The sequence below is a fragment of the Carassius carassius genome, chromosome 10, assembly GCF_963082965.1.
Source record: "Carassius carassius chromosome 10, fCarCar2.1, whole genome shotgun sequence".
Lineage (NCBI taxonomy): Eukaryota > Metazoa > Chordata > Actinopteri > Cypriniformes > Cyprinidae > Carassius > Carassius carassius.
The window spans coordinates 33784755-33810139 of NC_081764.1; the positions used below are offsets into that span (position 1 = coordinate 33784755).

Here is a 25385-nt window from a genome sequence, read left to right on the forward strand (position 1 = left end):
ATGAATAAAACAGCAGCAGAAACGAGAGGTGATTATTGATGACTGAGAAATGAAGAGGGTGAATTTAGCTGCAGGCAGAAATATAAATTTATTCACTAACAAGGAAGGACAGATAAGGTCTAAATGTAATATTTTATTTGTGTTAGTGATGTTTAACTTTACTGATCTATTCTCCTTCACATTTTATTTGTATGTGTTTTTCATTTGTTTAAATTTTTTTTCATGACAAAAATGTGTTGTGCACAAGATGGTAAATGACTTTTTGTGTGTGTGTGTGTGTGTGTTTTATTAGACTTAGAGCTAGATTTCTAAATGGGCTTTCCCATTAATGTCAAACAGTTGAAATGCAATGATACATCTTCTGTATATCTGCTTTGATGTTTCTGTATGGAAGCAGTAACTAAGGAATTTCTGAAGATATTATCAAGTTTCAATTAAGTCGTATAAACAATAAACATAGTTGCTGTTATTTGCTCAACTCTGTTTTTGTGATGATATTTTATAAACTCTGAAAATATGCTTTTGAAGCTTGATTTATTTTCTTCTGTTCAGAGATAAGATATCTTTTTCATGTTATTTTTATTATCAGGCTCTTCTGTAAATTGTGCATGATGCAACACTGCCATCCTCAGGATAAACCCTATACTCTTCAGATTTATTTTCAAACTAAAATTATACTATTGGCGCCTAAATGTGATGAGAAGCCTTCCGAGGAACATAATTTATTTAATATAAAAATATTTTCTATTTTGTTTTATTCACCACAAAAATTGAAACAAAATGTGTTTTTGCAGTGATGCCATAGAAGAACAGTTTAGGTTCTGCAAAAAAAAAAAAAAATGCTTTAAGTGAACAGTTCTTAAAAGAACCACAACATTTTGTTAATATTGAGTGTGCACACAAATAAAAGTAGACCCTTTACAATTTCTAATGATTTACAGTATTACTCTTATCTGTATGAGCAAAACTGACTGCAGATTTTATGTTTCCAAATAGTTATCAAGAAAAAAAAACCTCCAGTGATCATGACCATTTATCTCGTTCTACAATATTTCACTGTAAATCACCTGTGGACTGACTTTAACACAGGAGTGCATAAGACTTACTTCAACCTTATCATCTATGTTTTCACTTAAATTGATATTTTCTGTCCAAACTTCAAACATACATATGGGTCAATGACAAAGTTCATACATTTTAAAATGCAATTATAAGACATAAATACACATGGCGGTTCATTTGCATGCATCTGCAGTAGGCTTCTTCTGTTATATTTACATTAGGACATACTGGGATCAAATGCAGTTGTATGAGTTCATTTATTATCTGTTATAAAACAACAGGGAACGTGGCCAGAATATGTTGCCAGATGTCTGTAATGCTGTTTGTAAATGTTTATGAGCTCTAGCAACAGTGTTTGGGAAAGGAGCGTGTGATCAGTAACTGTATGCTGTCTGACTGACTTCCTGTGTTGGCAAATGAATAATCATGTGCTGAGATAATCTTCTAGTGTTCATGTTAATAACAGCATTCTGGGCATCAGAATTTTACAAAAAACTCATAGTGGACACTCATTCAATGGGCTTAATCATAAATGTGCATGATTAATGTGAACAAACAGTGTCACTTTTTGAAAGTCAAATTTACTGCAGTTTTGAAAAATAACCTTATTACACTTTTCAAGAGCCTTTAAATGAAAACAGATTAAAAATGTAATGGTGTAATTGTTTTATAATGAAGAAGTCACAGACGAATATAAAGATATAGGAATAAAAATTGCTTATTACTTTCTCAAACTCTTGCATGCATCATTTTCATTCTTGTGATTTTACAGCATGATATTTCCCACAATGCAATGTGGCTCCAAACACATCCAGGAATGTGCATGTTTCAGCGTCCTAAAATTTCTCGACATTTATTGTTGCATATTGCTCAGCTTGGCTTTTCACATTCTTAGAAAAATACAGTATATAAAAGATAACCTAATACTCTGTGAATACTGTCAAGTGCACGGAAAAATAGATGATTTCACATTCCGTTGTCCACCATTGAAGGGTCTCACTTCCCGATGATAACGTTCTTGTATCCTCTAACGTGGCCCAGCTTGTCACTGTCAAAATCCACCACGAGTTTGCACAGGCCAGACTGAGTGGGAGTGAAGTAGATTTTGACTTTTGCCTTCTGCCCGGGTTCGATGGGTGACTCCAGTCTGAGATGAATAAATATTTACACGTTAGAAATCTAACAGACAGACACTAGCAAAGAAGTGTATCCTCACTGTGTTTAAATGTACACTCGGTATTAAAAGTGAGAGGACCACTCTGAAAATCTGGGATTGTGGGGCGTTTTGATAAAATGCTGAAACAGATGATTATGGTCTGACAGTGAAATATTCAGTCACTGACTTATTTTGATGCGCAAATGTTAAATGTTTTCATTTTAGCTTATGCAAATTTTATGAATTGTACGTTTTATGGATTGTGGAATTTTTAAACATTTACTTTAGATCCATATTTCATTTAACGATCCTGTTCTGCACTGTTATACATTATATTTCAAAGATAACTGGAGTATTTCAGTCTTTATACTTTTATGTAATCAGTATTACTTTTTGTTATTATTGGTGAAATCTGCTAGCGGTTTTCTGAGTGTGTAAAGATTTCTAAACCCATTTTAGTGTGCTTGCTATAATTATTATTGCAATAATTGCATAATTATTGGGTATTAACTAGTGCATTTTGTGAACTGTATTTGCATTTTGTTGCAGCCATTTAGCGTTTTTCCATGTCATATCTCAAAATGTGGCTTTGAAAAAATATAATCGTTACCGCTGCTATTACTGCTTAAAATAATGTATGTACACATCTTCAATAAAAATCCACATCAATTATGTTTAAAATATCATTTAATATTAAATAATACTATAATATATATTGTTATTATCAGACTTGACTATATTTGAATTGTATAGCATTATTTCAAGTGATCCCAAAGTGTGCATTTAAGTACTATATATGAATGGAAACACGGCTAGTGTTTTTGCTTTCACATTTTTCTGAAGACACGCAGCACTGCTGTTGAGTTCTTACTTCTCGGTGATGCTGCTGCCGCCGGTGAGGTTTGCACCCTCGATTGTGAAGCAGCAGGCTTTTAAGGGTTCTGGCAGCGGGTTCTGTAGGGTGAGCTCCGCCGCCAGCTTACGCTTCTCTTTGGGTTCTCCCAGAATCTAGAAATGACACACATAAAGTACATCAGCACGAATCTGATCCCCATTGTCATGTCCACTTGTGATCCTGTGGTCGTACCCTGATTTTGATCTCGGGGTCGTCCAGCACGATGTCACGCATGGCCATGACGGCTTCCTTGGTTCTGTAGTCGATCAGCAGAGCGCCCAGACGGATGAGATTGTCCTCCGTTAGAATGCTGCAGTATTGACTGTAGTTCAGCCTCAGAGGAACCTTCCTCTCTGTGAACAAACACACCACACACTACAGTACATGCATATCACAAAGCATCTACACAATGCTAAATTACAAAAACTAGGCCGAAATGGAAAAGTAACAGTCAGGCACTGCTTATTAAAAACCTTTGATTAACTGATCATCAGCAAGTGTGAGCAGCTTTATAAAAGCAGATGTTCTGGCTTGGGGTCTTCAGGTGTGCGTACTCTACCAATGCACTCTAGCCAGTGCATAACAATGACTTTACCAAGGCCAAAACCGCACTTCATGCATATGTAAATGTTTATGCGTATGCACAGCCAATGCACTGCTAGTATGTTTTTATCAGATGTCTCTGCAGAAAATAGAGCTTGCTTATGTAGATGCATTCACCTTTCACGCTGAATCACACATCAACACACAGAGCAGTGCAGTAATGAAAGCACAGACGCTCACCTCCTCCAGGCGCCAGTTCCACATTGAGAAGGTCTTTGAAGCTGCACTCGCGCCCGATGACGCCGTTATACGACACTGCACGTGACGCAAACACCAGATGGCACTTCTTATCCTCCTCAGTGTTATTGGTCACAATTGCAAAGACGTCAAAGTCGCAGCCCTTCCTGATCCCAGTCGACAGCTTGATGGTGATTTGCAGCCCAGGGTTCGCTTGCTGCTGCTGCAGCTTGCTCTGGTGGTTTGCCTTCTTGAAAACCTGCCTCTCCTCCACAGAACCTGGAAGAGGTTATCGCTAAATAAACCTCCTCTTCATGTGTGTGGTTATTGAATGGAAGTTGACTTGATTGCGTCTCCCTACCTTCAGGATATTTGTACAGGTGTGTGATGTCTTCTCTCTCATCTCGGCCTACGCTCTTGGTGCTGATCTTCTGCCCCACTTTTTGTTCATTAACGATTTTCCTTGTGCTCCCATCGTTATACTTCAGGATGTGCACTAAGTCTGCGTTCACCTCCGCGAACACAAACGCTGCATCGTATTTAAAGGTGAGCTCACCCTCTTTTATTGCCCGCAGAGGAACCGGCCCGCAGCAGAACACGCCTGAGAGACAGGAAGACACTTCTCAGCTGCTTTATTTTACTTTATTTATTTAAGATCTTTAAATAAGATTCAAATCTGTTCATCGTATAAAGCAATCGTATCTCTTCACAAGACTTGGATTAAATCACTCAATATATGACGTGAAATATACTGAAATGAGGGTGATTAAATTAATGACACACTGAAAAAATAATAATAATAATAAATAAATATATATATATTGTTTTCCAGTACAAAAATGGAAATCAAGCTTAAATCAAGATTGAATCAAAATTACTATTATTTTTTTCTGAAAAGGTACTAGGACTAAGCAAGCATTTTATTTAAAACAAAAAAATCTACCAATGGGGTAAGAAAAATGAACTTTATTCAAACGGGAAAACAAGATTATTTTTTGTTTCTTATTGGCAGATATGTTTTCGTTTATAATGCAAAAACTCACTTAATTTTGATACATTTTCCAGAAAACAAAAATTTATATCTTAAATAGTTTTTCTACTTTTGTTTTACTTCAAGTTTTGTTTCCTAAAAAATTCAAAAATTAATTATTTTATATCTTTTAAATTTAAATTCTTTAAATCATTATTTTCTTGTTTCATGCATAAACTAAATATGAATATATTTTTTCAACAACAACAACAAAAAAAAAAATGTATAAATGTTGATTTAAGAATGTAGTTTTTGCTGTGCAGAATTTAGATTTTTAGGTGAACTATTCCTTTAAGGATGTTTGATTTTAAGTATGACAGAAAGAAAAGAGCCGTCTGCACACCTTCACTTTTCTCCTGCGGCGTCGGGTCACTCGCCTGCCACCCGTCAAAACCCAGAGGGAGATCGGGTCTCATCATCCAACTCTCGACCCAGCAGTGGTAGTTCCTACAGCAGATAAACACTGGTGAATGTCCAATAACATCACATGCACATACTGTAAGTGTCCAGATATGTGTTTTTAAATGCAGGTTTTTAAGGACAAATCGCTTTCTGCATGTGTTATTTTTATATGAGTGTTTTAAAACTAGATAAAAGACGTGCTTCTCCATACCATATCATATCTCTGGTGCTGCTGTCTATTTCTCCCTTCTCGTTGAGATAACGCTCGATTACAAGGTTGCTGTTGGTATCATGAGCGGAATAGAAGTTTGTTACCACCCTGCATGGGATTCCCAGAGCACGAGACACTGAGGAAAAACACAAGAACTGTTTCATCCCAGTGCTGTTTTTCCACTGGCTTTGCTTTAGAAGTTGACTGGAGACTTAACCAAAACTGTTCATTTTACAAAAGTAACAAATATGTCCTTAAAATGAAACAAATTAATGACTGAACTGCATAATTCTAACAAAAAAAGGTAAAACTATTATATAGCATCCAAATAGTAACATTTACACTTTTTCTAATGTGTAAAGAAACAGTAGATCAGACTAAGCTAAGTTTGTTTCTGCCTCAGGTTTAAAAAAATATGAATTTTTTCGCTCAGAATATAAATTTAGAAAAGTGAGATATAGACTCATAATTGCATGCCATAAACTTTTTATTTACGGAAAATATGTGTAGCAACATGTTAAGATGTTTTAAGAACCGAATGTTCTTATGGGATCACACTCTTTATGACTAGTGAATTTATATGATTTATTTCCAGTCATATGTGACTATAGGCTACTATATATGACTTTTAAAGATTTTATTAATTTCCATGAATTCTGCAGGTCTGGAAATCAAGATTTTCTTGATTTTTTGAGAAAAAAAAACCCAGTTGATGAGGAAACACCTCTATTTTAGATTTTAAAGAGTGCTTTAATTGTCTTTTTTAAATCATCATGCGGCCCCCTTGGATATGTGCTGAGAACCACTGGTAGATGCATTTTATCGTATGCATTCAGCATCTGAGAAGCACTGCATCTTCTGATAGGATCATCTGATACCTGTACAGGCGACAGCTGCAAACACCCAGCACTGGCCGTAGCGCACCGGCAGACAGGAAGTGCTGCTCCATGTCCTCAGGATCTGAACACTTCCTCTCCAGGACATGGGGCTCACGCCACCGTCAAACGTGTCCTTCCAGCAGCCCTCCAGCACGCCGTAGTCCCGGTCATTGCTGTTGATCTGCAGAGGGAATGAGAAAACATCCTCTTGATGTCTGCTAACTACAAAAAAACTTTTCTGATTAATATCAATATAGTCAAAAAGTTGATGCATTGTGGGGGATATAAATTCACAGCTTTTTTATTGTTTTACTGATTTAAAAAAATAATAACATTGTATACTTTACTAAAGTATCTAAGATTGTTAAAAAGTGTTTGAAGGAAGTCTCTTCTGCTCACCAAGGCTTCATTTATTTGATAGAAAATACAGTAAAAACTGTACAAAATAGTAAAATATTATTAGAATTTAGAATTCCTGTTTTCTATGTGAATAAATGGTAAAATATAATTTATTCCTGTGATCAAAGCTGTATTTTCAGCATCATTCCTCCAGTCTTTAGTGTCACATGATCTTCAGAAATCATTCTGATATGATGATTTACTGCTCAAGAAACATTTCTGATTATTATCAATGTTGAAAACAGTTGTGGTGCAATAGTTTTGTGTAAACTGTGATTCGTTTTGTATTTAAAGATACTTTGCTGAATAAAAAGCTCAAAAGAACAGCATTTATTTGTAATATTATAAATTTCTTTACTGGCACTTTTGATCAATTTAATGCGTGTAATAAGTATTAATTGATTTTAAATTTTAATCTTACTGACCCCAAACTTTTGAACAGTAGAGTATGTTTCATTCACTTCTTGCATTCACTTCTGTAAAGTCTGTAAAGTTTTGATGAAAACAGTTCCATCTAATTAACAACCGACTTTTTATTTTTCATCAGCGTGTGTGTGTTAGAGTACGGACCATGGCACTCAGCACTCTTGTGACATAAATGACGTTTCTGCGTCCAGAACAGTCCTTCCCAGGGTTCCTTCTGTGTTTAGGGTTCATGTCCAGGATTCTCAAACAAGCGTCCAGTATGCCCTCCTCAAACTACAGGACAAACACAACAGAGTCACAATCAATGTGCAAATAATGCCCTCCTGCACATTACAATCTGTAGCCGTTACTAAAACATTTACACAAAAAGTATTTCCCTCTTAGAAACAACAAATCTGAGATACAGCAAGCCGGCTCAGATGATCTGAATCAGTATCTCACAAGAGTCTCCACAGAATCACAATAATTCACTCAGAAGTCTTCAGTCAAAAACAAGAGATCTCAATATCAACTACAATTTTTTTATTGGAAGAGCAGACGACCAACATGAAATACTGTACAATATATCAGATGGAAAAAAACAACAACTACAACTTTATTAAAAAAAAATTCTGTTAGTTGCCAAAGCAAAATTTCAGATTTTAACTTGGTTAAAGTTGAAGTACTGAAATCACTAAAACAAAACAGAATTTTTTTTTACTTTTAAACCTTTAACTAAAATTAGAATGAAAACAAAAATAAAACAATAATTACTGAAAAATTTATAAAATGATTAAAACAAACTGAAATAAAATAATAATAATAAATAATAATAATAATAATAATAATAATAATAATAATAATAATAATAATAATAATGAAAATAATAATAATAAAAATAATAATAATGACAACAACTTAAAACAGAATTACAAAAACTTTAATTAAAATATAAACAGAAAATACCAACACAGTAATGATACTAAACTAACACTGATTTGGAAATGTTCTCGTCAGGCTTTGCTGGATTCACACAAATTTGAAATGTTATTCATGTCTGGACTGTCACGTGTAAGATAGTCTTTTGAGCAGAACCCATTTGTTTGTGTTTTGAGGAGGTGAGATCAGCATATCAAACGCAGCTAGATTGTGAACATGTGCAGTCGTGTGATTGTTTTTTTGTTGGTACCTGTCCGAAATACCAGGCCAAAGGGACTGGGTATTTGGCATCGCCCCTGAAGATGATCCCATCCTGGGCCAGAACGTACTCGGCCAGTTTCTCCTCACTGTCCATGTAGACCACATCTCCTGTAAATCAGACAGACATCTTACTCATCTGTCTCTGTCATCAGTTCATATAAAGAACAAGATATCCATGTCTATAAGCTTAAGGCGTGTGCGAGAGGAACACCTAAACGCATCTGTTCTCACTCACTTGGGCACCAGGGATTGAAGAGCAAAATGAAGTCGAACTGGATGCGTCCATCTAGAGTCAGGATGTACCGGCCGATGGGAGCGTCAGGAGCGGCGCACACAGAAAGACAAACAGTGTCTCCGGACGGACTGCTGACCGCTGCGCTCCAGCACGTCTCGTCGATCTTATCGCTGAGGCCGAACACGGCCCTGGTGCCATACTGCTCCTCCGGCTGAGGGCCTAGCAAACATCAAAGATGATCTAAATCAAAATGAGCTTTGTTACTGACCAATCCTACTTTATCAACTGCTGATAAATGCTCTTTTCCGATGCAAGTTTAAGGAAAATGTTTGTGTGTTTGCATAGTTTCCAAAGGGATTTTATGGAAATTACCCAAAATATGGTTTAACATTCAAGGAACTGATCAGGGAAGATATACATAGTTAAACATTTCTTAAATGTTTCACTTTTTAAATAAATGTTAAGAAGTTGTTTAAAGCTGTGCAATTCAAATTTAGGAAGGAAATTAATACTTTTATTCAGCAAGGACCGATTATCAAAAATGACGGTAAAGACCCAATGTTACAAAATATTTCTATTTCTAATAAACGCTGTTCTTTTGTACTTTTTAATTCAGCAGAAAATCCTGCACCACTGTTTCTAATAATCAGAAATGTTTATTAAAACTGCAAATCAGCGTATTAGAGTGATTTCTGCAAGGATTTCAGAAGACTGGAGTAAATTCAGCACTGCATTACAATTTTTTTATATATTCAAATAGAAAATATTTTAAAACTTATTTTAAATGGTCAAAATATATATGTTTTTTTAATCAAATAAATGCACACTTGGTGAGCATAAGTGACTTAAAAAAAAAGACATTCATAAATGCATTGCTTCATCTGAAGCTCATGTATTTAGGTCCCTGTGGCTGTCAACAAAATACACATTGTTAGATCTTCACAGATACAATCAGAATATTTCTCCATATTCAAACCAAATTCCCCTTCTGCTTCAGTCCTAAACGGTGTTCAGGTATGTATCTGCAGCTATCTCTGGGAATGTGAGCTCTTTCTGACCCCACGTTTAAAGGCCGCCGGACAAACACACACAGTGCAGTCCCTTGTGGAAGTTCTCCAGAAAAACACTCCTGTGAACTCGTGCCAAAGTGCTCGAGTGTGACTAACACTGAAGTGATTAGAAGTTCCTGTCAGCACAACAACAAACAAGAGTGTCTGAATCTTGGGTACGTTTCGGTTTGTCTGGGTGAAAGAAAATAATTATTGCATTTCTGATGTATTCTTTAATCTCACACAAATCTGAGTGACATGTGACGTGTCGGGGCATTTTGACTGGCTTCTGAAAAGATCATGATGGGTAGCCCCGCCAACTACAAGGATAAAAAGGAGGAGTTACGACAGTGAAGGACGAGAGAGGACCAGGCCTGGACTTTATTTTGTGTTTTGGTTTTTGCTTGTGCGCGGCTGTCGCGCTGTTTTGTGTTTATTTTGTATGTTAAACATGCCAGATGGTGTTGTTTTCTTGACAGAGTTATCTGAGTCTGAACGCCAGCGCTTACACGCTGCTGTGTCTCATTGTGTTCACTGTTGTCTTCATGTCATCTCTCGTTCCTGCTCCAGCACATGACGAAATCTGTAACATAGAAAGTCCAACAAGAGCCCTGACATTCTCTTTGTAGTGTTAACCTTCATCCTCAACTGCAATCGTTGAGTCTTATGTTTCATTTCTTTATCCTTACTTACAAAGAATGAACTTGAGAAAGTTCAAAACTTTGGGAAACAGGAACAATTGTATCGAGCTTCCGGAATCACTTATATAACATTGTAAGGGGAATTCCTGTCATTTGAGGGTTCAAAAAGAGAACTGATTATTCTGATTATTAACTTTTTTATATTGCTGTCATTTCTGAATCTTCTCTGAACATTCATAACATAGTGGTTTATTTTTTAATGAATTCAAAACATTTTCCCCGGGTTATGCGAATACTAGGAGAACATAACATTTTATTATTTTGCAAACATTATGGGAATGTTCCTTTCGACTGTTCTCAAAGCACTCTAAAACAAATAGTAACATTTGAAAAACCACAGATGAAAATCCATCTAAAACATTCCAGGAAAGAACATTCCATGAATGATGCATAAATAATGCTTTTGTGCCAATATTTTGAGACCAGATAACTTTGAATGAAAATTCTATTAAAGTTTTTTTAAATGAAACGTTTGTTCATAACTTTGATAGAAACTTGCCAGAACATAATCCGTTTCAACGTTTCAAGAATGTTCCGTTAGCTGGAGTATTGAAATATCTCATTTGTTACCTGTCTCTGCAGTGATGTGCAGCTGACTGTATCCGGGCTGGTAAGAGCCGGAGTTCAGGTACAGGTTGATGGTGAAGGCCTGTCCTCTTCGTACGATCAGCCGATCCATGCCATTCAGCTCCGTGTGATGATCCGTGTTATTGAACTGACATGCCAGGTCCCCGGTGCTGATGTCCAGAGCTGAATGAACACAGAATACAGATTTTAGCTGCTCTCACTGCATGAACATCACTGCACACACCGATATGGACAACAGTCGGGACTTGGATAATGATTATTCTAAAAGCTTTTTTTTTTTTCTGATTGGTTGAGCAGTGTTTCAAGAGTGTTGATATAAGAGTCAACCCACTGTTTGTATCAGTCCACCTGCGTGGATTTCAGAGTTATTTTCTCTGCAGGTTACATCGTTACGCCAGTAGGTGGCGACAGATGACTGTCTTTATGGGTCATTGAATCATTCATTCTACTGATTCATTCATATATTGATTCATTCAGGAACTAAACAAATGACTAAATGAGTACGTTATGTCATTTCATTATTAGCTTAATGTACAGGTTTTATAAGTGACGCATCGCCATCCAATCAAAGACTAATGAATTAAAGTAAGTCTCATCCTACACATGTAAAGCACAGCAATTATCCCTGCTGTGTATTGAAAAAAAAGTAACAATAAGTGTTTTGTTACACGGTCAGTTTATAAGTACACAATAAAAAAGCAACAATATGATTGTACTCTCTTCTCCAGTGAACAATATTGTATTACTATGTGTTTCAGTTCTCAGTTGAGATTGAAATGCCTGAATGTTTTTAATAGGAGCGTCTGTTAAAGAGAACGCATGGCACATGTGAAGCATGTTGTTTATGGATAACAGATGCCATCTTCAAGGACACTTCACTGAGACATGGCCGCTGACACAGTTATTAAGTTCTGTATTCTCAATGTACAGTAATCATCATTTGAAGTGGATCAAAAAAGTTTATCAAAGCTGTTCTGTGACAAGAACACGTTTAGGTTTTAGGACAACTTTGATGAAAGGTTTTGATCCACTTCAAATGTTGACTACTGTATAGCGTTTCTCTCATTTAAATTCTTTTCATATGAGTTTCACATTTCATTTTATTATTAATAAAATAAAAAGATTTCAATATAACTATAAATACATAAAATAACTTAAAATAAAATAAATAATACAAGGAAATTAAACTTAAATAAAAATTAAAAAATATTTTATTATTATGTGGGACTCTGACAATCTGAGAATCATTGGATCTCATGAAATAAACTAACACTTTAGGTCTCTAAAATTAACACAAAAAAAAAATTAGTTTCAGGCTTTCATTGGTGTCCTAAAGCGTTTTGGGGGCAAAAAACTGTAATGCGATGGAATACCTTGGCAATATTTCTGCAGTGACATCATTATAATACATTATGTACAATCTTGTGATGGTCTTTATCACACCTGGGTTATGTGCTATCCATGTAAAGTTTTGGGAGTTTTTATCTGTCTGGGACAATAGAAAGGTAGAGAGATGGATGGACTTTCAAATCATTGATACTCATGGGAATGCAGATTGAGTTTCTCTCTTTAGTAGGTTGCAAATAGGTGAAAACTAGGCAGAAAGTGTGTGTGTGTGTGTGTGTGCCTGTTTTTAATAGGGGATGTGCACAGTGGGGTGTTCTCTGTTTTCTATCAGTAAAGCCGCTGTCGTAATCTTTAGCATAGCATTAATCCTGGTCTAAAGAGATGTGTGTGTCTCAGCGCTGGCTTACACACCTCTGTTTAGTTTTACGTCTGTCAGGATAAACCAGTGCAGGTATTCTGCAGCCGCACAGTGTCACAAACAATCTGATCACACATTCAAATGAACAAAGTGACTGTATGAATGTATATGTAACAATATAAAACAAGTGAAAGCAGCTTTTATAACCAGAAGAGAGAAATAATGAGTCTTTGATTCTCCTCCCTTATGAAATTCTTTTCTGTAATTCTCCATTTATGGTTCAGTCACTATTGTCAAGCATACTATTTTAATCATTATGACTCTTAGTAAATATTTTTAGTGGCGCACGTGGTAAACAGCTGTCTGTACTTCTAAAGACATACCGTTTGCATGCCAAACAGAACCTCGTTCACTAAGACTCTTCAAAGAAACTTCACATGCAACCGTGGAAAGTATACAGTACATAGTGAAATAACTCACAATATAAACCTGACACACACCCGGCATGCATTACATGCCATATAATAACACCAAACTGTATAACTGACCCCAGTGTACCATTCACACAGACCAGAGAAGCTTAAACCAGTGTAAGACAGTGCTTTAGCTTTATTAGGGGTGGACATGAAGAACTACAGTAAATAAATGTAACCTTTATGCTGAATATAGCATGAAAATACTATACATTAATACAGTAGTAATGTAAACAAGTAAATAACAGCAGGTACATCTCATCCTAGATAATGTGATTGATGCATGGACAAAATCAACATCCACACAATAAATGAATAAACAAAGGACCTTAAAGTTTAATAAAATAAATGCATTTAAATCGAACAATAAGTATAAAGATGTGCTGCATGTGGTAAAATCAATTAAACCGGGTTTGTTCAAGTATATTATTTAATATATGTACATTAGGTTACACATTTAAGTTTTTTTTAAATGTCAGAACAAGTAGAAATAAATCTATTAACTACTACACAATTTAATTTTTTTTAGCGTGATGTAAAATAAATAAATATTAAGACAAACATAAGTATCTTAAAGTTTAAACCATTGATGAACCAATTGTGAAATGCACTTACCCATGTTAATGTTGCGCTGTTCCAGCTGTGTGTGTTCAGTCAGTCAGTCACTAATCAGTGTGTGCGGCGCGCGCTCTCACACTCACGCGCGTCTTGAGCGGCGCGTCAAAGCGTCACGCCCACGCGCGCGTAAAGACCTCACGGTCAGTAGCCTACTGACATACCCCAATACAGCTATCCAATTTTCATAGACAGGCTCTTTTATGTTGGCTTCTTATATACAAACACAACTTTTTCCCCCACAAACAGTTAATTTGGAATAATAAAACAGTTAAATATAAGAATAAATCAATCTTCTATGACAATTGGGTTAAAAATGATATTCTAATGGTCTCACAACTGATAAATAAAGAGGGCTACTTATTTACATATACTGAATTTTTAAAGACATTTGGGATTCCAATATCTCCACGAGAATATAGCATTGTTTTTGATGCAATACCAGCAGGTTTTTTAAGACTTTTGCGAGGTAGTAGTGAACCTTTTAGGCAATCAATGTTTAAAAAACAGGTTTTGCTAAATGGTGTTGATATTAAAGATAGGAAATGTAATAATACATTTTTCAGATGCCTAATTCATTGCCCTGCAACACCTCGAAATAAATACTTTTGGAATGACCATTTTGAAAATATTAATTGGAGATTGATTTGGACTTATAATAACAAATATTGTATCAATAATAAAGTTTATGAAATATACTTTAAAATTATACATAAAATATATCCAACAAACCAGTTCCTAAAAAGATATAAAAATGACCTTCCTGAATCTTGTGCATTTTGCAAAAAGGATACTGAAACTATTTTGCATCTTTTCTTTGAATGTATATATGTTAAATTCTTTTGGATTGATGTGGAATTTTTATTTAATAGGTTAAGTGGATTTAAAATTCACATAGAGAAAAGAGATGTTATTTTTTATTATGACAAAAAGGATATAGAAAAGAGTTACATTTTTATGTTAAATCTTATTATATTACTTGGTAAGTTCTATATACACAAATGTAAATGGTCTGAAAGGATACCCAACATCTTCCATTTTAAGGCTGACATGAAGATTTACTTTGAAACATTGCAAGGACTTTCCAACCGAAAAGCAACCAGAACTATGGACATCTACAAAGATTTAAACTCCTCCTCTGTATTTTGATAAAACAAGTAGGCTATACCTCTTTCTGTTTCTATTTTGTTTTATTTTTTTTCCTTTCTTTTAAGTAATACATAATGAGTATTATATGTGAGTGTGAAATATTTGTTTATATTGTATTATTACATGTACAATGTTGGAAATAATAATAAAAAAAAAAAAAAAAAAAAAAAGCCCAACTGACATACATACTCACTCGTTCTCTGCACTTTCTTTACAGTATAATATTGTTTTATTAAACTGAATATTGACCTCACTATTGTATCGTTTTTAAATAATATTAGGCTATTTTTTAATCTTTAATCACAAAATCACAATGAAGTAAACTTTAAATATTTGTTTCTAGTTTGAGTGGATGTGTGTTTTGTCATTTCTTTGAGTGCTGCTATGAAAAACTTCTCCAACGTCTACAAAGAAAAATGGTCCGTTTCTTGTGTTTCTTCAGTTTTTTTATTATTTTTTTCTGTCTGTAATTGGAATGTTTTCTTGAGGATGAAAATTAATCCTGTTAAACCCTTTAACTTTAACAAAAGCAAGTCCTGTAATAACACCATTCTACAGGAAGTGACATCCTTTCTGTGAATCAAATAACAGCACAAACATCAGTGAATATTAAGAATTGTGACATAATTCTACATAAATTCAGTGACTATATTTGATCAGCATCTCTTTTCCTAATATGGCTTTTTAATTTTTATTTAAATATAAACAACTATTTCTCTTGCATTCAAAGTTCACAGAATAAGTTCACTTCTTTTTTTAAAAGCATTTCATTTTGAATCATTACACTGACAATTAAATTATTTTATGAACACCAGAGAGTTTCTGACAATTCTTCAGTTGTTTATTTTATCAAATCAGTTTTATTAAAAGATTACACATCGGTTTGTGTTTTATGACCTGTGCAAAAAGGCTAATTATTACAGAAATACAAGCAAAAAAACAACAACAACAAAGAAACAAGAGTCTGCAGGTGTGACATTTAAAAGTTAGTTCCATGAACTAATGTTACACACTCACACTGAAATAAATAAATAAAAATAAACTTTATTTTAGTTTCACAGGACTGATAATGTCCCATAGGTATGATAACATAAAAAGCGTGACGTTATTACTGTATAAATACAAATGATAAGCTATACTTCAGTTGACTTTCCTACGACGCTTGACCCTTGAACCTGTAAAGAACAAAGAGTGAATGAAAATATAAATATGCACGATATTGCAAATCTCAACTCAACTGAAATTAGCAAATAGCTTAAATCTGTCCAAAATTGTGATGTACAATGTTGAATTTTTATAGATATTAACAAAACAGATGAATTTGTAGGCCGTACTTTACGACATGGCTGGTCCCTGGGTAGGTTAGTGGGTTTAATGTTGCTTTCGTGTTTTTGGGCAAACGGCTTTGTCACCTCAGATGGGGCGTGGTCACAGTCTCCACCAATCACAGACGAGCAGCTGTGACCAGAACTGCTGAAGCAACTAATACTTTCTCCTGAGGACACCGAACTCTCCCCTGAAACACAAGTTGATTTTTCTAAACCCACTGGCAGATGTATATTGAATAACTTAACTTAACTTTTATATGTTTTTTCAGAAAACAAGACTTTCATTTTGCTTCTGTATCTGATTCAAGAATGTTTAGATATTTATACTGGAAGACAAAAATACTGAGGAAGAAAGACTTTTTAAAAGAAAGGCTATTTATTTATTGCAGTGCATTTGGAGAGGATGTATAATAAGATGGTTTAGTGATGTCAAAAGCAAATGATCAGATCGATTTGAATTATTTTGAAGTTAGTTTTTTAATAACATGGACTGATTAAACATTCAAAATAACAACAGGAATGTGTATTTGGAAATCATGTACATTTTAAATTGCACTTCTATTGACCACAACTTTCAAATTAGACATTGTCAAAATAGTCAATGTGAAGAAGGACATACCCAGTGCACTCTGGTTTACAGTCTCCTGGACTAAATCATCTTCTTCCAGGATCCCGTGGACATACCGGACAACATCTCCTCCTCTAGGAGCGATCAGATGACCCACAGGAGACGTGGATCCCCACCCAGAGCAAGAGGATGACTGGCTTCCAGAGGACGATGTACAGCTTGCCGAGCCGAAGGAATTCAACCGGAGGACAGGAATCCCACCTACAGTTTCATACAGAGTTAAATAAGATCGACTTCTCAGGATCCCCAGCGTTTAATCATGAAAGGTGCTTCACCTCGTCCGGTCGGAGCACAGTTGATGGCTCGGTCATTGATGGCCATCTCACTGGGCTGGATATCCATGAAGGGTTTATGTCCGATTCCCATGAACACCCTCTCCTGCATACGGATCTCTGTGTGAAGATCAGCAGACACACAATCTGGGGGTTATTACACTGAACAAAATTATAAATGCAACACTTTTGTTTTTGCCCCCATTTTTCATGAGCTGAACTCAAGGTTTTAAGACATTTTCTATGTACACAAAAGGCCTATTTCTCTCTAATATTGTTCACAAATCTGTCTAAATCTGTGTTAGTGAGCACTTCTCCTTTGCCAAGTTAGTGCACATTTTAGAGTAGCCTTTTATTTTGTCCAGCCTAAGGCACATCTGTGCAATAATCATGCTGTCTAATCAGATCTTGATATGCCACACCTGTGAGGTGGATGGATTATCTCGGCAAAGGAGAAGTGCTCACTAACACAGATTTAGACAGATTTGTGAACAATAATTGAGAGAAACAGCCCTTTTGTGTACATTGAAAAAGTCTTACATCTTTTGAGTTCACCTCATGAAAAATGGGGGCAAAAACAAAAGTGTTGCGTTCATAATTTTGTTCACTGTTTATATTCCCATATATGTGTTAATACATTGGTTAAAACGTAGAACTCACCATTTTTAAAGATATATCATGTTAGTTTATCATGATAACAAACTAGCTGCTTGATGCAACATTTCAAATAAATGCTATTCTTTTAAAAATGTCTATTCATTAAATAATCTTGACCCTTCATGTTTCAGCAAATCTGAAGGAAGAAGACTGGAGGAATGATGCTGAAAACTCAGCTGCGCATCACAGAAATAAATTACATTTAAGAATATTTTCGCATAAAAAAAACAGCTGTTTTAAACTGTAATAATATTTTACAATATTTCAAGATTTTATTTGTCACGTACAAGTTATATGACATACAACAAGCAGTGAAATGTAGGTCTGGCATACTCTTTTTATTACTCTTTTTTTACTTTAATCAAATGCAGCCTTGGTGAGCAAAAGAGTATTTTTTCAAGAACATAAAAAAAAACCTTTTAAGAAGTCACAGCACAAACATCAGGAAATATTATTAATGGATTTGATGAATTCTGTATGTTTTGTCAGCACAGAACAGCACTATTTTATTCATCAACACATCAATGCACGTGTTTTCTGAATAAAATGTTGGTCTGAATTACAGTGGAACTGCTGAAATGTTAGTTCATGAGGTGTGTAAGCAATCACTCATAGCAAGTTTACAACAGTGCAACCAATTCTAAAGAAAAGTACAGCTGTTGAACATCCATGGGACACATCAAATGGGAGGACTGTTATCGGGAAATGCGTGCGGAGGCCGTGAGGGGTGAGAGGGAATGAGGAATAAATGCATGCAGCTGTGGACTGGTGAGCTTCGGTCATTCATCATTTCCCCTTTCACTCCTTACCACATTCCTCAACATACAAGATCACATTTCAGCAGTTCTTGATAAACTTTAGCACATTCATATTTCTGGCTCTCAATGAGGTGATGAGGTTTTAAGGTTTTAAGAACCCAAGATAACGAGTGTATTGCAGCAATAATTGCATAAAATCAAGGCTTTACAGTAAACCTACAGTAGTTTAACTTCAATCCTTTTTGACGATTTAAATCTCAGTTAGGGATTTGTTTGTTTAACTTGCACTTGAAGAGGATTGATTTGCAAAAATCCAGCAAATCTTTTTTTCAGAGAATAAGAGGTCAAATCTAATAACAGGTTAAAGTAATTTGTTTTCAAAATGTGTGTTTTCAACATATTTTGAAGAATATTGGTTACCAAACAGGTGTTGGTCCCAATTGGCCCTCATAATATAGGAAAAAATACTATTGAAGTCAATGGGGACTTCAAAATATCTTCTTCTGTGTTCAACACTGTAGATTAGGAAACACACGTTCACTATTAAGAGTTTCCAATAAGCTCCTAATTACTGCATATTGATAGTTAGGAAGATAGTTCTTATAGTGGTTATCTTTAGGTATTGGTAGGAATAAGGCATCACGATTATGCTCATGCAAAATAAGGCATTAATATGTGGTTTATAAGTACTAATAAATAGCCAATTTGCTAGTAATATGCATGCATATCAGCAACTAGTTGATAGTGAATTGAATTCAAAAGTGTTAACACTACTTGAGGGAGAGTATATGATGACAGAAAGTTTATTTCAAGCTGAACTATCCCTTCAAGCAATGCAACAACCTGAATTAAAATAAAACCTAGAGCAAGAAAGTGTGGATTAGCATTAAACGCTCCTTAATTTAATTCACACCGGTGCAACTGACTATAATCATAATTCATATTAATCAAGACAAAATAGGATATCACACCTCTGTTGAGGACGGCTTGCTCCCACAGGATCCTCTCCAGGTCTCTGGTCCAGTTCTCCTTCACTTCTCGACTCGGTGCCTGAAGGATGTACGTGTCCTGTGACTTCCTCCTTCGAAACCAGATCTCAAAACACAGCCCGCTGTCACCAGAATTATGGGTCATACCGATGTCTGCTGTCTGCGAGAGCACAGAAAGCTAAAGGGAAAGCCGTCTCTATTTTGAGCTGTCCAGTGATTCGTCATGTTATGGTTTACCTTGAAGGATTGTTTGTAGATGTACGTGTCATTCCCGACGTCTGTTCTGCGTGTCTTACTGAAGAGTATGAGATCTTGGAAGAGAAAGATGTGACGGTAGCATTTCTTCTTCCTGAAGGTCAACATGAACTCGTCCTGACGGATCAGCTGGCCCTGTTCCTTCAGATTCACCTGCACTCACACGAACAAAACATCACATAATCAATCTCACGCAAATGAGGAGTGAGCTGAATTTGACCACCAAATCAGGCCTACATTAATGCTTTCGGCAGATACTTTTATACTAAACGACTATTTTACTATTTTTATCTTTTAATAACAGTTAAAAGTGTCATCAAGTTTATATCGAGACGCTTGCATTCACCTTCAAAACCGAAGTTTGGCATAATTATGATTGTTTTGGAAGAAGTCTCTTCTGCTCACCAAGGCTACATTTATTTGATCAAAAATAAAAACAGTAATATTGCAAAATATTATTACAATTTAAAATAACTGTGTTCCTTGTGAATATATAGTGAAATGTAATTTATTTCTGTGATCAAAGCTGGATTTTCAGCATCATTACCCCAGTCTTCATGTTCCTTCAGTTTCTATTCTAATTTGCTGATTTGTTTGGGGTATAAGGAAGATTCAAATAATAATTAAAATAAATACTTTTATTAATCAAGGATGCATTCAATTAATCAAAATAAAGACATTTATAAAGCTATTTCTTTGTAAGTAAATGCTGTTCTTTTGAACTTTCTATTCATCAAATAATCCTGAAAAATTAAATGTGTCTAATTTTCACAAAAAATATTCATGCTCACATTTTTATCAGATTTAACTTGATCATAATTTAATCATAATAAAAAAAGCAAGAAACAGAAAAAAAAATGTATGCAGAGAACGTTAGCAAAACATTTTACATGATCAAAGAACAGTATGACTCAGTGATGTAAAAACATTACTGTTATTTCTGTTTTTTTTTTTTTTTTTTTTTTTTATCAAATAAATGCAGCCTTGGAGAACAGAAGAGACTTCTGTCAAAAACATTAAAAAATAACAGTGGGGTGACAGAGAAGAAGAGCACGGCTAAACCTTTCAGCTAAAAGGTTTCAGACTTTCATGTTACATAAGAGTACAGTAACTGATGTGCAGGTGGAGGGAGTGTACTAGTTAGTGCACTTTTTTTAAAGCATGCAGTCTGAAAATAAATGCATGCAATACGAAGGTATTTATCTTTCTAATTACAGACAGTGTGTTATGTGGGCAAAACTCGCCTTCACCTCCCCCTAACCATCATGTTCTAAAAAATATATATATATCTCTATTTCAGTCAGCTTTTAGTTTGCAAATATGTTTTGCCATATAATGCAAAACAACACTTTAGTGGACTTTAGTGCTGCTATGCAGTTGCTAGGGTGTTTTACAGGACAAAAGGATCAATCCATATCTATGTGATATTCTGTTCTCTAAAGATTGCTTGGGTCCCTCCTTCAATTCAAGTTCATTGTATTTTACCAGGTAAGAATCATGAGGCTGTTTAGTAGCAGCACCGTTTCTCAACTTTTTAGACGCTGAAGTTTAATAAATCATCTCAAATCACTAACGCTCAGAATGTGCAATAGTGACACTTGCCATGACATGCATTTCTAAATTAGAAGATTTAAGAAGAAATTGGCCTAGTTTTGTAAACTAGAGTGGATTTGGGGTTTTCTAATTTCTCACACTCCAGTTTTATGTAAATACTGTTATACACTGTAAAAAGTAGTTGTTGCCATTTCAAATATTTTTTTTCCAGACAACAAGAAAATTTAAGTTTATTTGCCCCCAACTAAGTTGAATGTTGAATGAACCAGTATAAAAAAATGCATGTTGAATTAATTGCATCACACCATTTTTTTTGTGTGTGTGATGCAATTAATTCAACATGCATTTTTTTTTACACTGGTTCATTCAACATTCAACTTAGTTGGGGGCAGGGCCGGCTTTTACTAGATTTACAATTAAAAATTTTTTTTTACAGTGTTCAATATGTTTTAAATACATATTTTTGATATTTAATTTTATTTAAATTACTTCATTTATATTTTTATACTAGTTTAATATTCTAAAATGAGTAAGTTATAAATAGGTAATTTTAGAACTTTATCTCATATAGTTGCCAAGGCATTATATAAAATAGTAATTTTTTCCTAAGTTGAATTTTTTTAATCTAATATACATTTTTTACTTTATTTCTGCTTTATTTTAATTACTGAAAAATGTTATAGTTTATAGATTATATTACTTGAATTAATAAGCCCATTTTGAGGAAAATAATCAGAAGCATTACACTTAAAAAGCCCTAAACTGATTCTTCAGGTACGGAGTGTAAAGATGAATAAATAATGGTCCAAAGAGATATTTTATGTATCATCTTTATTTTATTATTAATATTATTTTACTTAAAAATGTATCAAAATCAATTAATTACTTAAGTATTCAGTAATGACTATAATTAGCATATTTTTAAAGTATTTTTTATATTAGTTTAGTATTTTAAAATTAAAAATGTTTGTACTTAAAGCAGCATTTCAAATTTTTTAAATTGTAGTTTTTTATCTAACATTTTATTTGACTTTATTTCAGCTTTACGTAAATGACTGAAGATGCTATGAGTTTTTGTTAAAGATAGCGCTCACGTCACAGTCCTGAATGTCGTCCATGGCGAGCAGGTCGTTTCCATGTCGCAGCTGGAGCTGGATGATGTTCAGCGCGGTCTGTATCTCGAGCCGCTCGTGTCCTGCGTGTGCTCCGGTCTCACACTCACACAGCATGTCCTGCAGCAGCAGACCGTATTTACTGATGCGCTGCACGGGCTTCAGCAGATACGAGGACAGATCCATCCTATCACCCAGCAGCTGCTGCTTCCGCTGCAATTCACATCATATAACTACAATTATACACAGATAAAGCATCGGAAGTATCACACACTTTAAACTGATTCAGCACATGCTGAATGTAAAGGTTAAACTCATGAATAAATGTCTAAAGAGGACATTTTATGTATCATCTTGTATGCTTTATGCTATTATGACTTTGATTTTTGTAAAGTCAACACTGAATATTTGTTATAGGTGTGTCCTGTCTGGAAATGCGACCATGGAAAATATTCTGAAATATGCAAATCATCATGCCACTAATTTCAAGCAAAATCAAACTTCTGACCAATGAAAGCTTTATCCTGAGGAGATGGGTTTCCAAGAGAATGACCTCGACATTTCCCAAAGCAGCCGACGTTCCAGCTCCTGTTTGCCCATTACTTTATTTATTTATTTATTTTAGATGTGTGACATATGGCATTACCAGATAAACTCTTTCATAATCTTGTTTTCTGATCTTTTCTGGGTGAAATCTTTCCCTATTATTTCTCAAGAATGAACAGAAAGGAGCTGGATAGAGATCCTTTACGTACATAATACATTAGAGGCTTTTGTTAGGGGTCAAAGAATATTGAATTCATTGTATTTGTAATAAATGACATGTTTGGGATTTCATTTATAAATACATTTGTCATTAAAAATGCCTTTCTCTGGCAAAGTTTCACCGTCATTTATTAATAAATGAGAGTATCGTTATGCCACTGAATTACTAATGTTTTATATGCTTTTGTCCTTTGTATTCCTTTTATTCCTATATTTAAAAATATTTTATGTTTGGCTTTAATTTACAAAGCTAAATTCATTTTAGTTTTAGTAATTGTAGTAATTTAAGGCAACATAAATTGTTTTATATTTCTAAAGTTGTGCCATGCAAAAAGTATTTATGTGTTATGTTGAAATTGTACATTTCTGTGTCTGACTAAACATGCATATTTTACAAAGCATACATTCAAACTCATCCGAATACTAATGAAATGAGCTTAAAGCATCACATTTCTGGAGGAAGATCTCACCTTAAAGAACTCTCTCCCGTGATCGATGAGCAGTCTCTCAGAGCGAGGCTTGTTCTTGCTGTATAATGCGTACAGGCCAAAGTTTTCTTTCTGAATTTGAGAGATACAGTGTTAGAATCAATGATGCAAACAAGGGCTTTTGTCTCTTTCTATAAATATATAACATTTTTATAACAAACACATTTTCCCTTAAATCCTGGAATGCATCCAATTTAATTTCAGATTATATATATATATATATATATATATATATATATATATATATATATATTCATGCATTGAAATAATGTCAGTTTTGATTACAGTTATGAAAATGTACATTAAAGTAATATATATTTTATTATTTTAAGTATATTTTTGCATTCTCTAAAACATCCAAGTATTTTACTTTTTTTAAATATATATTTATTTTAATGATCATGATTCAATTTAAATAATATATCAGTTATTGTTACTTTTTGCCAAACATTTTCAAACATGTTCCTTAAGATTTTTTGTTTTTAATTTGTGTAACATCCATTGTAATATTCATGCAATTTGAATAATGTAAAAAAAATTAGCATTACAGTTTTGAAATGTGCATTGAAAATGTGCATTAAAGTAATATATATTTAATATTTTTAAGACATTGGGCCTCAAAATCTCTAAAGCATCCAGGTATTTTATTTCTTTAAATATATATATTTATTTTAATATTCATTGTTCAATTTAAATAATATATCATTTTTTTTTGCCAAACATTTTCAAGCATGTTCCTTAAGAATTGTATTTATTTTTTTTAATTTGTGTAACATCCATTGCAATAATCATGCAATTTGACTAATGTATCTATCTATATATATATATTTTTTTTTTTGCATTGAAGTAATCTTTCTTAAAATTATAAAAAAAAAATGGGGCAGGAATTTGACAACACATCTTCCCCTCAAATTCTAATCATTTTACTAATTTTGTTTTGTTTTACACAGTACAAATAAAACAAACTTTACAATAAGTAAAATCTTTTTTTTGCTCAGCTATGAAAATAAGTTTTTTTTATATATATATTTTCGCAAAAAAAATCTAAATTGTCTTTCAAATAATGCAAACAAATATTAATGTTTCTAAATTTATGATGGCCTAAAAACTACAGATATCGAGGCTTAATTTACTATGCAAAATATAAATGGTGTTTTATTCAAATGTATTCGTTTCTGGGTCCGTTAATGCTGCATTAATGGGTTTCTATAAAATAGTTCTGTGTGGAGCTTTGAAACTGTGAAAGCAGTTTTAACTTGTGTCCTGCTCGGAGCGCTCACGTGTTTTAAGAAGCAGCGTCCGACACAGAAGGGCTCCTTCAGACACAGCTCCAGCTCCTGAAGGAAGTGATGCTGGTGAAAGTCTCGCAGCTTCTCCAGGTTCCCAAAGATGCTTCCTCTCTGTCCGCGCAGGTCCTGAGGCACGTCGGGACGCTCCAGCTCCGGCATGTAGTTCTCCACCACGTACCCCAGCGCTCTCACATACTCTCTCTCCGTCTGAAGCAGCTCCTCCATGATGCGCTGGAGTTTACTGTCCAACAAAAACATAACGCATCTCTCACTGCTGCTGTCTGACATGGTCCCTGTTCTCTTCCACAATAATGACATCATTTACAATTACAAATACATAACAGGCAAACAGATAAA

The 25385-nt window shown here is 34.4% G+C and overlaps 2 protein-coding genes across 2 annotated transcripts in view; both read right to left on the minus strand.

The window, feature by feature from the left end:
* Positions 1 to 1901: 1901 nt before the first annotated feature.
* Positions 1902 to 13322, minus strand: LOC132151449 (protein-glutamine gamma-glutamyltransferase 2-like). The gene is made up of 13 exons (XM_059559545.1): positions 13245 to 13322; positions 10974 to 11181; positions 8654 to 8872; positions 8408 to 8526; positions 7384 to 7512; positions 6415 to 6595; positions 5537 to 5672; positions 5267 to 5370; positions 4255 to 4494; positions 3897 to 4172; positions 3306 to 3466; positions 3090 to 3226; positions 1902 to 2209 (listed from the first exon to the last, which is right to left on the minus strand). The coding sequence occupies exons 1-13, from the start codon at positions 13320 to 13322 to the stop codon at positions 2059 to 2061; spliced, it is 2139 nt and encodes a 712-aa protein (XP_059415528.1). The 3' UTR covers positions 1902 to 2058.
* A 2448-nt stretch (positions 13323 to 15770) lies between these two features.
* Positions 15771 to 25385, minus strand: part of LOC132152203 (uncharacterized) — a 37028-nt gene continuing 27413 nt past the window's right edge. The window contains exons 15-23 of the mRNA XM_059560993.1: positions 25020 to 25269; positions 23722 to 23811; positions 22469 to 22699; positions 19803 to 19973; positions 19548 to 19725; positions 17165 to 17281; positions 16881 to 17090; positions 16268 to 16449; positions 15771 to 16108 (exon numbers count right to left, since the gene is read on the minus strand). Of these exons, the coding sequence (XP_059416976.1) occupies positions 16067 to 16108; positions 16268 to 16449; positions 16881 to 17090; positions 17165 to 17281; positions 19548 to 19725; positions 19803 to 19973; positions 22469 to 22699; positions 23722 to 23811; positions 25020 to 25269 (1471 nt within the window). The 3' untranslated portion in view covers positions 15771 to 16066. The remainder of the gene's footprint in view (positions 16109 to 16267; positions 16450 to 16880; positions 17091 to 17164; positions 17282 to 19547; positions 19726 to 19802; positions 19974 to 22468; positions 22700 to 23721; positions 23812 to 25019; positions 25270 to 25385) is intronic.